General features: G+C 48.4%; 1 protein-coding gene across 2 annotated transcripts in view; it reads left to right on the top strand.

Annotated features, from left to right (window-relative positions):
* The window catches only part of DMXL2 (Dmx like 2), a 1,615,381-nt gene that overhangs the window by 1,373,822 nt on the left and 227,141 nt on the right, over positions 1-14,418 (top strand). For both annotated transcript variants that reach the window (XM_069222485.1, XM_069222484.1), the window contains one exon: positions 167-227. In XM_069222485.1, the coding sequence (XP_069078586.1) occupies positions 167-227 (61 nt within the window). The remainder of the gene's footprint in view (positions 1-166; positions 228-14,418) is intronic.

Here is a 14,418-nt window from a genome sequence, read left to right as displayed (position 1 = left end):
GCTATGCACGTTGTTTACAGAATCTCGAGTAGTTTTGAGTGCTTTGCAACATGAGCGACTGAATTAACATTGAAATAATAGTGGTTATGTTTGATATAGCTATATTTTTTCATGTTGACCTTGAGTGCACATTTAAGTTAACCCTGGCCTTCCTTTTAAATTGCAGCTTATGAAGAGAAATTTGAATAATGTCAAGAGAATGGCTTCACATCCGGTGCACCAGTATTGTAAGTCATTATTAGTTTGCTGTAACATTAGGCAAAATAAAGTTACAAATAATATTTTTGTTTCTCTCAAATTTAAAAAGGGTAGAAACCTATTGGTGCTTCAATGCCGTCTGTTACTCTTTGGCAAGTGTACCATGTACTGTGTTAAAAATAAATTGTTATTATTTAAAGGGTGTAAGGTTCCTCTGTGTTGCAGTTGTTTCCTTCTCGGCAACTATAGATGAAAAAAGGAGGTTTCTATTAACTGACATTTGAAATTCAGGTTTATTTTTTGATTTAGTCTTCTCAGTAAATAGAAGGTGGAAGGGGGCACTTTCCAACTACAAATATAAGTGATGAGAATGTTTTGCTAATAATTATAAGTTGTAGGAAGTTGGCTCTGTATATACTATCTCAAAGTGAGAGATAGTGTGCACAGAATCCAAGGGTTCCCCTTAGAGGTTGATAGTGGCAAAATTAGATAATACTACTGCTCTATTTTGTGGTAGTGTGTTTGAGCAGTAGGCTTATGAGAGGGTAGTGTTAAGCATTTGTTGTACACACACAGGCAATAAATGAGAACACACACTCAGACTTAACTGCAGGCCAATCGGTTTTTCTATAGAAAAATATATTTTCTTAATTTATTTTTAGAACCACAAGATTACAATTTTAGGTAAGTACATGAATTGTAAGGTACTTCACACAGTTTTGGTTAAAATGTCAATAAGCTATTTTAAAAGTGGACAGAGTGCAAAAATCAACAGTTCCTGGACTATGGAGGGACCCGGGGGTCACTCTGGCAATGCAGGCAGGGCACAGGGGGGCTTCTCGGGCCAGACACCGACTGGGCTAGGATGAGGGCTGCTTGCTGGTCACTCCTGCACTGGTAGGTGGTTCCTCTTGGTCCTGGGGTCTGCGGGTGCAGTGCTGGGTACAGGCGTCGGGTTCCTTTGTTACCAGGCAGTCGCAGTCCTTTGTTACCAGGCAGTCGCGGTCAAAGGGGAGCCTCTGGATCCTCTCTGCAGGCGTCGTTGTGGGGGTGCAGGGAGGTCGACTCAGGGTGTCCACGTAGTTGGAGTCGCCTGGGAGTCCTCTATGCGGTGATGGTTGTCCTGGACTCGAGCCGGGGGCGTCAGGTGAAGAGTGTGAAGACTTACGCTTCTGGCGGGAAGTTGGAGTCTCTTTAAAGTTGCTTGTTTTGTTGTTGTTTGTGGACAGAGCCACTGTCCTCGGGAGGTTCTTGGTCCTTTAGGTGCAGGTCAGTCCTCTGAGTCCTCAGAGGTCGCTGGTCCCACTGGGTGCGTCGCTGTGCAGGTTCTTTGAGTCTGGAGACAGGCTGGTAGGGCTGGGACCAAGTCAGTTGTCTCCGTCGTCTCTGCAGGGCTTTCAGGTCATCGGTCCTTCTTGTTATAGGTTGCAGGAATCTGATTTCCTGGTGTAAGGGTCGCCCCTAAATACTCAATTTAGGGGTGTGTTTAGGTCTGGGGGCAGTAGCCAATGGCTACTGTCCTTGAGGGTGGCTACACCCTCTTTGTGCCTCCTCCCTGCGGGAGGGGGGCACATCCCTAATCCTATTGGGGAGAATCCTCTAAAACAAGATGGAAGATTTTCTTAGGCAGGGGTAACCTCAGCTCAGGACACCTTAGGGGTTGTCCTGACTGGAGGGGGGACTCCTCCTTGTTTTTCTCATTATCTCCTCTGGAGTTGCCGCCAAAAGTGGTGGCTGTGTCCAGGGGGGCGGGTATCTCCACTAGCTGGAGTGCCCTGGGGCATTGTAACATGAAGCCTGAGCCTTTGAGGCTCACTGCTAGGTGTTACATTTCCTGCAGGGGGGAGGTGTGAAGCACCTCCTCCCAGTGCAGGCTTTGTTTCTGGCCTCAGAGCACAAAGGCTCCCACCCCATGGGGCCAGAAACTCGTCTCAGTGGCAGGCTGGCACAAACCAGTCAGTCCTACACTGAAGGATTGGGTAAAATACAGGGGGCATCTCTAAGATGCCCTCTGTATGCATTTTTTGAATACATTCAGCAATGGCTTCAGTGTGGGTTTATTATTCTGAGACGTTTGATACCAATCTTCCCAGTGTTTAGTGTAGCCATTATGGAACTGTGGAGTTCGTTTTGACAAACTCCCAGACCGTATACTTAATATGGCCACACTGTACTTAGAATGCCTAAGAATAGACTTAGACACTGTAGGGGCATGCATCTATGCCATCACCTGTGGTATAGTGCACCCTGCCTTAGGGCTTTAAGGCCTGCTAGATGGGTGACTTACCTATGCCACAGGCAGTGTTTTGTGTGCATGGCACCTTGAGGGGGATGCCATGTCAACTTTGCCTTTTTCTCCCCACCAACACACCCAATTTGCAATGGCAGTGTGCATGTGTTAGGTGAGGGGTCCATTGGGGTGGCACAACACGTGCTGCAGCCCTTAGGGACCATCCCTGGTCACAGGGCCCTTGTACCACTGGCACCTTTTACAAGGGACTTATCTGTGTGCCAGGGGTGTGCCAATTGTGGAAACAATTGTTCCTTTTTTAGTGAAAGAACACTGGGGTGGGGCCTGGTTAGCAGGGTCCCAGCACACTTCTTAGTCAAGTCAGCATCAATATCAGGCAAAACGTGGGTGGTAACTGCAACAGGGAGCCATTTTCCTACATAAGTGTAATAGCATCTAGTCTCTATGTACAAAAACTACATCAGAAATCACATTGAGTGACATCATTACTTATCTTACAGTTATTGACATTGGTCAAAAGTAAAGTTGTGTCATGAGTTATTAGAGGGCAGGAAGGCAAGCTAAAAACACTGATTGCACAACCTGTGAAGGCAGCGGTACTGCTAAATTTCATGCACCTACACAGATGTTTCATAAAAACACTAAAAATGAATTGCCAAAGCTTTCATTAAGTAAAGTTCCAATTATCTAATAAGATTTGTAACTAACAAAAATTTTAGAAAATGCTCATAAAAACTTTAATTGAAGCGGTGTCATGATTGAGATCCAAAACCTAAAAAAAAACTCTTGGAATTTGCCAGCTACACCAATTACACCAATATAACTCTTGAGATATGCTGCTCATGGCTTCACTCTTGAAGTTACAGATGGCATTACTATTGATATTATTGACACTCAGTGTGTGGGTATCTCTGTCTCTAGTTTTGAGTGAGAGGTTAAACTTTGTTTGTTAAAAAAAAAAAAAAAAAAAGACTGTTATAGTTATTCACTTGACGCCAATTCAAGTCTGGATCGGGTGCAACCGGTGTTTGAGGTATTGGTTGTTTGGAGCAGAAGATACTTTAAATATAGATGTCTATTGTGGGAAAGTACCATCTTGCCTGGCATGTTACCCCATATTTCACTTTATATATGTTTTAGTCTATGTGTCACTGGGACCCTGCCAGACAGGGCCCCAGTGCTCATAAGTATGTGCCCTGTATGTGTTCCCTGTGTGATGCCTAACTGTCTCACTGAGGCTCTGCTAACCAGAACCTCAGTGGTTATGCTCTCTCTGCTTTCCAAATTTGTCACTAACAGGCTAGTGACTAAATTTACCAATTCACATTGGCATACTGGTAAACCCATATAATTCCCTAGTATATGGTACTGAGGTACCCAGGGTATTGGGGTTCCAGGAGATCCCTATGGGCTGCAGCATTTATTTTGCCACCCATAAAGAGCTCTGACAATTCTTACACAGGCCTGCCAGTGCAGCCTGAGTGAAATAACGTCCACCTTATTTCACAGCCATTTACCACTGCACTTAAGTAACTTATAAGTCACCTATATGTCTAACCTTCAACTGGTGAAGGTTGGGTGCAAAGTTACTTAGTGTGTGGGCACCCTGGCACTAGCCAAGGGGCCCCCACATCGTTCAGGGCAAATTCCCCGGACTTTGTGAGTGCGGGGACACCATTACACACGTGTACTGTACATAGGTCACTACCTATGTACAGCGTCACAATGGTAACTCCGAACATGGCCATGTAACATGTCTAAGATCATGGAATTGTCACCCCAATGCCACAATTCCATGATCCCTGGGTCTCTAGCACAGAACCCGGATACTACCAAACTGCCTTTCCGGGGTCTCCACTGCAGCTGCTGCCAACCCCTCAGACAGGTTTCTGCCCTCCTGGTGTCCAGGCAGCCCTGGCCCAGGAAGGCAGAACAAAGGACTTCCTCTGAGAGAGGGTGTAACACCCTCTCCCTTTGGAAATAGGTGTGAAGGCTGGGGAGGAGTAGCCTCCCCCAGCCTCTGGAAATGCTTTGATGGGCACAGATGGTGCCCATCTCTGCAAAAGCCAGTCTACACCGGTTCAGGGATCCCCCAACCCTGCTCTGGCGCGAAACTGGACAAAGGAGTCCACAACTGGACTGGACAAAGGAGTGACCACTCCCCTGACCTGCACCTCCCAGCGGAGGTGCCCTGAGCTCCTCCAGTGTGTCCCAGAACTCTGCCATCTTGGAAACAGAGGTGTTGGTGGCACACTGGACTGCTCTGAGTGGCCAGTGCCAGCAGGTGACGTCAGAGGCTCCTTCTGATAGGCTCTTACCTCTCTTGGTAGCCAATCCTCCTTCCTAGGTAGCCAAACTTCTTTTTCTGGCTATTTAGGGTCTCTGCTTTGAGGATATCACCAGATAACGAATGCAAGAGCTCACCAGAGTTCCTCTGCATCTCCCTCTTCACCTTCTGCCAAAGGATCGACCGCTGACTGCTCAGGACACCTGCAAAACCGCAACAAAGTAGCAAGACGACTACTAGCAACCTTGTATCGCTTCATCCTGCCGGCTTTCTCGACTGTTTCCAGGAGGTGCATGCTGTGGGGGTAGCCTGCCTCCTCTCTGCACCAGGAGCTCTGAAGAAATCTCCCGTGGGTCGACGGAATCTTCCCCCTGCAACCGCAGGCAACAAAAGACTGCATCACCGGCCCTCTGGGTCCCCTCTCAGTACAACGAGCGTGGTTCCTGGAACTCAGCAACTCTGTCCAAGTGACTCCCACAGTCCAGTGACTCTTCAGTCCAAGTTTGGTGGAGGTAAGTCCTTGCCTCCCCACGCTAGACTGCATTGCTGGGTACCACGTGATTTGCAGCTGCTCCGGCTCCTGTGCACTGTAGGAAAGTACCATCTTGCCTGGCATGTTACCCCCATTTTTCACTGTATATATGTTGTTTTAGTTGTATGTGTCACTGGGACCCTGCCAGCCAGGGCCCCAGTGCTCATAAGTGTGCCCTGAATGTGTTACCTGTGTTATGACTAACTGTCTCACTGAGGCTCTGCTATCCAGAACCACAGTGGTTATGCTCTCTCATTTCTTTCCAAATTGTCACTAACAGGCTAGTGACCAATTTCACCAATTTACATTGGCATACTGGAACACCCTTATAATTCCCTAGTATATGGTACTGAGGTACCCAGGGTATTGGGGTTCCAGGAGATCCCTATGGGCTGCAGCATTTCTTTTGCCACCCATAGGGAGCTCTGACAATTCTTACACAGGCCAGCCACTGCAGCCTGAGTGAAATAACGTCCACGTTATTTCACAGCCATTTACCACTGCACTTAAGTAACTTATAAGTCACCTATATGTCTAACCTTTACCTGGTAAAGGTTAGGTGCAAAGTTACTTAGTGTGTGGACACCCTGGCACTAGCCAAGGTGCCCCCACATTGTTCAGGGCAAATTCCACGGACTTTGTGAGTGCGGGGACACCATTACACGCGTGCACTACACATAGGTCAATACCTATGTGTAGCTTCACAATGGTAACTCTGAATATGGCCATGTAACTTGTCTATGATCATGGAATTGCCCCCTCTATGCCATCCTGGCATTGTTGGCACAATCCCATGATCCCACAGGTCTGTAGCACAGACCCGGGTACTGCCAAACTGCCTTTCCCGGGGTTTCACTGCAGCTGCTGCTGCTGCCAACCCCTCAGACAGGTTTCTGCCCTCCTGGGGTCCAGCCAGGCTTGGCCCAGGATGGCAGAACAAAGGACTTCCTCTGAGAGAGGGTGTTACACCCTCTCCCTTTGGAAAAAAGGTGTCAGGGCTGGGGAGGAGTAGCCTCCCCCAGCCTCTGGAAATGCTTTCATGGGCACAGATGGTGCCCATTTCTGCATAAGCCAGTCTACACCGGTTCAGGGACCCCTCAGCCCTGCTCTGGCGCGAAACTGGACAAAGGAAAGGGGAGTGACCACTCCCCTGACCTGCACCTCCCCTGGGAGGTGCCCAGAGCTGCTCCAGACCTCTGCCATCTTGGAAACAGAGGTGCTGCTGGCACACTGGACTGCTCTGAGTGGCCAGGGCCAGCAGGTGACGTCAGAGACTCCTTCTGATAGGAGAGAAGATAGGCTCCTTCAGGTGTTGCTAGCCTAAGTAGCCAAACCCTCTTTTCTGGCTATTTAGGGTCTCTGCTTTGGGGATTTCCTTAGATAACGAATGCAAGAGCTAATCCGAGTTTCTCTGCATCTCTCTCTTCACCTTCTGCCAAGGAATCGACTGCTGACCGCGCTGGAAGCCTGCAAAACTGCAACAAAGTAGCGAAGACGACTACTGCAACTCTGTAACGCTGATCCTGCCGCCTTCTCGACTGTTTTCCTGGTGGTGCATGCTGTGGGGGTAGTCTGCCTCCTCTCTGCACTAGAAGCTCCGAAGAAATCTCCCGTGGGTTGACTGAATCGTCCCCCTGCAACCGCAGGCACCAAAGAACTGCATCACCGGTCCCCTGGGTCTCCTCTCAGCACGACGAGCGAGGTCCCTTGAATCCAGCAACTCTGTCCAAGTGACTCCCACAGTCCAGTGACTCTTCAGTCCAAGTTTGGTGGAGGTAAGTCCTTGCCTCCCCACGCCAGACTGCATTGCTGGGAACCGCGTCTTTTGCAGCTACTCCGGCTCCTGTGCACTTTTCGAGGGAATCCTTTGTGCACAGCCATGCCTGGGTCCACAGCACTCTAACCTGCATTGCACGACCTCCTGAGTTGTCCTCCGGCGGCGTGGGACTCCTTTGTGCAACTTCGGGTGAGCACCGTTTCACTCCTCTTCGTAGTGCCTGTTCCGGCACTTCTGCGGGTACTGCCTGCTTCTGAGAGGGCTCCTTGTCTTGCTGGGCGCCCCCTCTGTCCCCTGACGCAATTGGCGACATCCTGGTCCCTCCTGGGCCACAGCAGCATCCAAAAACCCTAACCGCACGACTTGCAGCTAGCAAGGCTTGTTTGCGGTCTTTCTTCAGGAAAACACTTCTGCACGACTCTCCACGGCGTGGGGCATCCATCCTCCAAAGGGGAAGTTTCTAGCCCTTGTCGTTCCTGCAGAATCCTCAGCTTCTACTGTCCAGTAGCAGCTTCTTTGCACCCACAGCTTGCATTTCCTGGGCATCTGCCCACTCTCGACTTGGTCGTGACTTTTGGACTTGGTCCCCTTGTTCCACAGGTACCCTCGTCTGGAAATCCATCGTTGTTGCATTGCTGGTTTTGGTCTTTCCTGCAGAATTCCCCTATCACGACTTCTGTGCTCTTTGGGGAACTTTAGTGCACTTGGCACTCACTTTTCAGGGTCTTGGGGTGGGCTATTTTTCTAACCCTCACTGTTTTCTTACAGTCCCAGCGACCCTCTACAAGGTCACATAGGTTTGGGGTCCATTTGTGGTTCGCATTCCACTTTTGGAGTATATGGTTTGTGTTGCCCCTAACCCTATGTGTCCCCATTGCATCCTATTGTAACTATACATTGTTTGCACTGTTTTCTAATACTATACTGCATATTTTTGGTATTGTGTACATATATCTTGTGTATATTTGCTATCCTCATACTGAGGGTACTCACTGAGATACTTTTGGCATATTGTCATAAAAATAAAGTACCTTTATTTTTAGTATATCTGTGCATTGTGTTTTCTTATGATATTGTGCATATGACACTAGTGGTACTGTAGGAGCTTCACTCGTCTCCTAGTTCAGCCTAAGCTGCTCTGCTAAGCTACCATTATCTATCAGCCTAAGCTGCTAGACACCCTATACACTAATAAGGGATACCTGGGCCTGGTGCAAGGTGTAAGTACCCCTTGGTACTCACTACAAGCCAGTCCAGCCTCCTACATTGGTTGTGCAGCGGTGGGATAAGTACTTTGCAACTACTTACCACTTTTGTCATTGTACTTTTCATAAGAGAAAAATATACAAAACAAGTTCAGTGTATGTACACCTAACCTAAAAGTTTGCTTTTCTTCTCTCACTTATTTTCTAAAGTGCTGAAAAGTACCTCTAAAACTTTCAAAAAGTTCTTAAAAAGTTTTAAAAGTTTTTTTTCTGTTCTTTAAAAGTTCTAAAAACTTTTTCTCACTTTTTCTATCACTTAAACACTTTCTAAAATGTCTGGCACAGGCCAAACTGTTGATCTGTCCAAACTTGCTTATGATCACCTTAGCTGGAAAGGAGCAAGGAGTCTCTGCATAGAAAGAGGTTTAAGTGTAGGGAAGAATCCCTCTAGAGAACTGTTAGTTAATATGCTTGTTGAACAGGATAAGGCCAGAGGTGCCACTTCTGTTGAGAAATTAGCTGATGGTTCCCAATCTGACCCTGGGGCACCCCTAGCAAAAGATTTAGAAAGGAAACTTCCTAGCCTGCCCATTATCAGACAACCTAGCATAGCTGGTACTGATGTAGAGTCACACCATACTGATAGTGTTGTCTCACATCACAGTAAGAGTATTCCTTGTCATCATAGTAGAAGTGATGTTTCTGTTAGCCAAGCTGTTAGGGTGCCATCTGTTAGGGACAGGTCTCCTTCTGTTCATTCTCACCATACTTCTGTTTCAAGGCATGTCCCACCCACCCACCCTGATGACAGAGTGTTAGAAAGGGAGCTCAATAGATTGAGAGTGGAACAAACCAGGCTGAAGCTCAAGAAGCAACAGCTGGATTTAGATAGGCAGTCCTTAGAAGTGGAAAGAGAAACACTCTTCCAGGATTTCCTTTGTGCACAGCCAAGCCTGGGTCTCCGACACTCTAACCTGCAGTGCAAACCTTCTGAGTTGTCCTCAGGCGTCGTGGGACTCCCTTTTGTGACTTTGGGTGGACTCTGGTTCACTTTTTTTCTAAGTGCCTGTTCAGGTACTTCTGCTGGTGCTGCTTGCTTCTGTGAGGGCTCCCTACGTTGCTGGGCGCCCCCTCTGTCTCCTCATCCAAGTGGCAACATCCTGGTCCTTCCTGGGCCACAGCAGCACCCAAAAACCCTAACCACGACCCTTGCAGCTAGCAAGGCTTGTTTGCGGTCTTTCTGCGTGGGAACACCTCTGCAAGCTTCTTCACGACGTGGGACATCTATCCTCCAAAGCGGAAGTTCCTAGTCCTCTTAGTTCTTGCAGAACTCCAAGCTTCTTCTAACAGGTGGCAGCTTCCTTGCACCCTCAGCCGGCATTTCCTGGGCTCCTGCCCACTCTCGACACTGTTGCGACTATTGGACTTGGTCCCCTTGTCTTACAGGTACTCAGGTCCGGAAATCCACTGTTGTTGCATTGCTGGTGTTTGTTCTTCGTGCAGAATCCCCCTATCACGACTTCTGCGCTCTCTGGGGGTAGTAGGTGCACTTTACACCTACCTTTCAGGGTCTTGGGGTGGGCTATTTTTCTAACCCTCACTGTTTTCTTACAGTCCCAGCGACCCTCTACAAGCTCACATAGGTTTGGGGTCCATTTGTGATTCGCATTCCACTTTTGGAGTATATGGTTTGTGTTGCCCCTACACCTATGTGCTCTTATTGCAATCTATTGTAACTTTACATAGCTTGCAATAACTCCTTTTGCTATTATCTGCATAATTTTGGTTTGTGTACATATATCTTGTGTATATAACTTATCCTCATACTGAGGGTACTCCCTGAGATACTTTTGGCATATTGTCATAAAAATAAAGTACATTTTATTTTTAGTACTTCTGTGTATTGTGTTTTCTTATGATATTGTGCATATGACACCAGTGGTATAGTAGGAGCTTTACATGTCTCCTAGTTCAGCCTATGCTGCTTTGCCATAGCTACCTTCTATCAGCCTAAGCTGCTAGAAACACCTCTTCTACACTAATAAGGGATAACTGGACTTGGCACAAGGTGTAAGTACCTCTGGTACCCACTACAAGGCAGGCCAGCCTCCTACATCTATCATCAACGTATTGGTGATGTTATTGGATAGGGTAGTCCCAGTTGGCTACATGTACAGATTGAAGATGACGTGAGATAAGATGAAACCCTGAGGAACTTATCAGTTGATCAAGGATTTTTTGGCACCTGAAGGTGCCCATGTGAACAAACTTGTGTTGGTTGGGTAGGTAGGAGGAGAACTAGTGAAGTAGGTTTCCATTGAATCCAATTTGAGACTTCAGGGTGTGTTTTGGCGAGAGGGGGATGAGATATACAGATACATTTGTATACAAATTCTACATATGTACAACATGCATTTACAACATACAACATTGAATGCAGGGTAAAGGCATGTGTTGTAAAGCCCTGCAAGGTATACCAAAACACGTTGTGATGCATGCGGAGTAAAGGCTTGTGGGTAAGTACCCAACATTAGACTGAAGCGTGGTATTGCCTTCCCTGCTCCAACAAATAGGCTGTTATAAAATTATAAATAGAAAACACAGTGATTACTGCCCACAGGCTATCTAAGTGAACTGGAGAATCAGCTAAAACGAGAAATTTGAGACAATCTCAGTGGAGGAGGAGGTGCCAGAATTGAAAAGAATAAAATAGAGTCCAACAACTGGATTACCACCTTGGGTAACAGCCTAATTAACGGACTGGCTTTCCAGTGTAGGGATCCTTATATCTTTACAGGCTGGCCCATGGTACTTTCAAGCTTAGTGAACCATTTCACATCCTTGCAACAGAACGAGCAAAGGAGCTCCCAAGGGCAGTTGAAGAACTAGTATACAGCAGGATTGGGCACTTCAAAAAAGCAATTAACGCGCCTTAGAAGGAAAAATTATAACACCGCAAATGATGCTTATTCCCAAGAACTCAAAGCCTTAACACCAGACGGAAATGCTGGAAAGAAAACCATACGTTCAAATTGAAGAGATGGCCAGGGGCGGCTCCTGCATAAGGGCAGAGGAGTGTCGTCCACCGCCAACAGCGGCAGCTACAAAACCTTTCAGAGAAAATGATAATACACTGTATTTATTATTGTTTTCCTTGAAAGGGGCGGGCCACGGGGTGACGTGCACTGCGGGGGAGTGCACAGCACTCCCCCTGACTGCGCATGTATGTTTGGCCGGCTGTCTCGAGCCGGCCAAACACACATGTGCACAGGGCTCTCTGGAGAGAGCCTGCACAGGCTCCCAGTCTGCCTAGGAGCTCCTGCAGTACCCTTGCTCACCAGTCGGTGTTGTCGATCGACTTCATGTGCTTTGTTTGTGCTGTGACGTCTGTGGCACCTAGATAGGCACCACCCAGGCACGCTGACATCAGTCCTTTTCTTTCCACACCAGCCAGTGCTGACCCAAGAGAAGAGCTACCCCTTCAGTCACTTTTTGACACAGCTTTTTTCAAGGTTTTGTCAAATTCTTTTGAGATTTTCCTCTTGGTGTGGCAGGGATGTCCTCCAAGAATGACGGTTTCAAGCCCTGTGACGCCTGTCACCGACTGATGTTAGTGATGGATCTTCTCCTTGTTTTCCAATGGTGTTTGGAGCTCATGGTGGCCTGACGTACACCGCTGCTACGTTCGAGGTCCTGGTCAAGAGGAACATCCCTGGAATGGTCGCAGAGTCCGAGTTTGTCATTCGAATCCAAGTCATCGGGCCACTCTGGTAGTTCACAGCACTACCCAAGAAGAATAAGTTGTCGAAGAGGTCTTCGACTTCTCCTCATCGGTCAGCTGATGACTTGAGGGACCATTGGCATCCAAGGCCTGGCTTTGCAGTTGAGCCTGCACATGGGCCAACCCTGCACCTCCCCACGTTTCAGGAGCCAGAGCGACCCCCGCACAATTAAAGGAGTTTTATGAGGCCATGCCCCTCATATTTGACCAGGCCAACTCCTCTGGTGTACCTTTGGGCCCAGAGGAGTCAGCTAGGGCCCCTTCTGATTTTGTGCCAATGCCTCCTGCCCAGTCTCCAGTTAGACCTCAAAGATCCTTTCCTGGATCCCTACTAGCACTGGTTGTACACTATCTTTACCTTCCACAGTGCATGTCACGATGTTGAAGTTCCTTGCGGTCGGCGGCGCTCTCCCCTTTCTGATCCCTGACTCCGAGACGGAGCCGAAGGGACATCAAGGGGTGTCCATCGACTCCATTTCTGGTGCCGACTGAAACCATGCCTTCCAGGTCAGAGACTGAGCCCTATTCCTATGGGCTAGGATGTGGGGTGGAATGGGAGGCATGACTTGGCCCTAAAGAATACCAGCTCTATGAAGATCCCAATATGGGCCCGTAGGAGGAACTGGATACTTATCCAGATAATGGTGTGCTTTCTCCCCTACCATGGCTACGGAGGAGAGGGCTGCTTTTGCAATGGTACAGAGGGCAGTAGCGGTCCTTGACCTCCAACTGCCTTTGGCAGTCAAGAATAATGTCTTGACAGAGGTGCTGCGATCAGGAGTTTATGCCTTAGAACTGCTACTCCTGTTCAAGAAAGGCCTCTCTTACATCCTTTTGGGAACTTGGCCCAAACCCAGTACAGGGGCTCCTGTGAAAAGGACGATTGCCCGTCACCACTGCCCTGCATTGGGAGTCCCAGATTTTCTCACCCAACACCCTACCCCAGAGAGCTTGGTTGTCCAGGCCTCTTCGTTCCACGTAAATCCTGGGCCTTTACCTAACACCACCCCTGGGCACTTCTGGGAAGAAGATGTTTTCTTCTACCAGCCTGGCTTTGCGGTCATGAACACTGCATACCTTTTGGTCCGCTTGTCCCACGCCCTATGGGATATGGCTGCTCGGGTGCTGCCAACGGTCCCGGAGGAGGCCTGAGTTGTGCTCTCTTAGGCTTTTGTCATTGAGAGAGATGCAGTTAAGTTCACCATCTTTTGCGGACTTGACACAACTGACTCACTGGGCAGAGTGGTTTCGTCAGCAATGGCCTTGAGGTGCCGTGCATGGTTGAGGACAACTGGCTTCTCAGATGATGTTCAATCTTCCCTGGTGGACATGCCCTTTGATGGCCCCTATCTCTTTAGAGACAAAGCGGACTTGGCACTGTAGCGCTTAAAGGACAGTTGGCCTATGGCCAAATCTTTGAGCTTCACGTCACCCATAATCTGCTTTTCACTCCTTTCATAGCCACGGAAGAGGCTTCCAGCCATGCCTATACTCTCCTAGCCACTGTACCGCGCATGCTCCGCAGCTTCTGCATGGCTGAAGATGCAGTACCCACCAACCTCATGAGTTTGGCAGCCAGCAGTTGAGTCAGTCCACCCCCTCCCCGTCAGCTGCAATCGCCAAACCTTCTTGGGCATCCATTTTGGGGCAGAATTCACCATCATCACTAGTCCATAACATAGTCTGAAGGGGCTACTCCCTCCTCTTGGTGACCACACCTCCCCCAAGCCACCATTTTATGACAGGCTGATGGAGGATCATCTTTCCCTTCTCTGCCAGGAAGTCACAGTTCTCTTGGCCAAGTGAGCCATAGAGAAGGTGCCCATGCCAGAAGTAGGTTGTTGTTATTCCCACTGATTGTTGGTGCCAAAATAAGATGAGGCCTTCATCCTATCCTAGCCCTACGGTCCCTCATTACTTCCTCAAGAAGAAGTTCAGAATGCCCATGTTAGCTCAGGTTCCTCTGCCCTAGATCCAGGAGACTGCATGGTAGCATTGGACATGCAGGATGCATATTTCCACATTCTCGTCCTGCCTGCTCACATGCGTTGCCTGTAGTTCACGGTAGTTCAAGCGCACTTTGTTTGTCGTGCTCCCCTTTGGCCTCACCAGCGTCCCTCAGGTGTTCACCAAGGTGATGGCAGTGCTTGTAGCTCATCTGTGCAGATCAGGGGTGTCAGTCTTCCCCTATCTCGACGACTAGCTGTTGAAGGCATGCTTGCCCCAGGCTCTTGTCTCAGACCTCCTGCATTTGCTGGGGTTCACTATAAAGGTTCCAAAGTCACACCTGACTCCCTCTCAGACACTCCCTTTCATCAGAACTGATCTGGACACAGTGCAGTTTCCGGCTTATCCTACCGAATGGCAAGTCCAAGATATTCAGGCTA

Source organism: Pleurodeles waltl, chromosome 3_1 (assembly GCF_031143425.1).
Source record: "Pleurodeles waltl isolate 20211129_DDA chromosome 3_1, aPleWal1.hap1.20221129, whole genome shotgun sequence".
Lineage (NCBI taxonomy): Eukaryota > Metazoa > Chordata > Amphibia > Caudata > Salamandridae > Pleurodeles > Pleurodeles waltl.
This window is presented reverse-complemented; position numbering and strand designations above follow the sequence as displayed.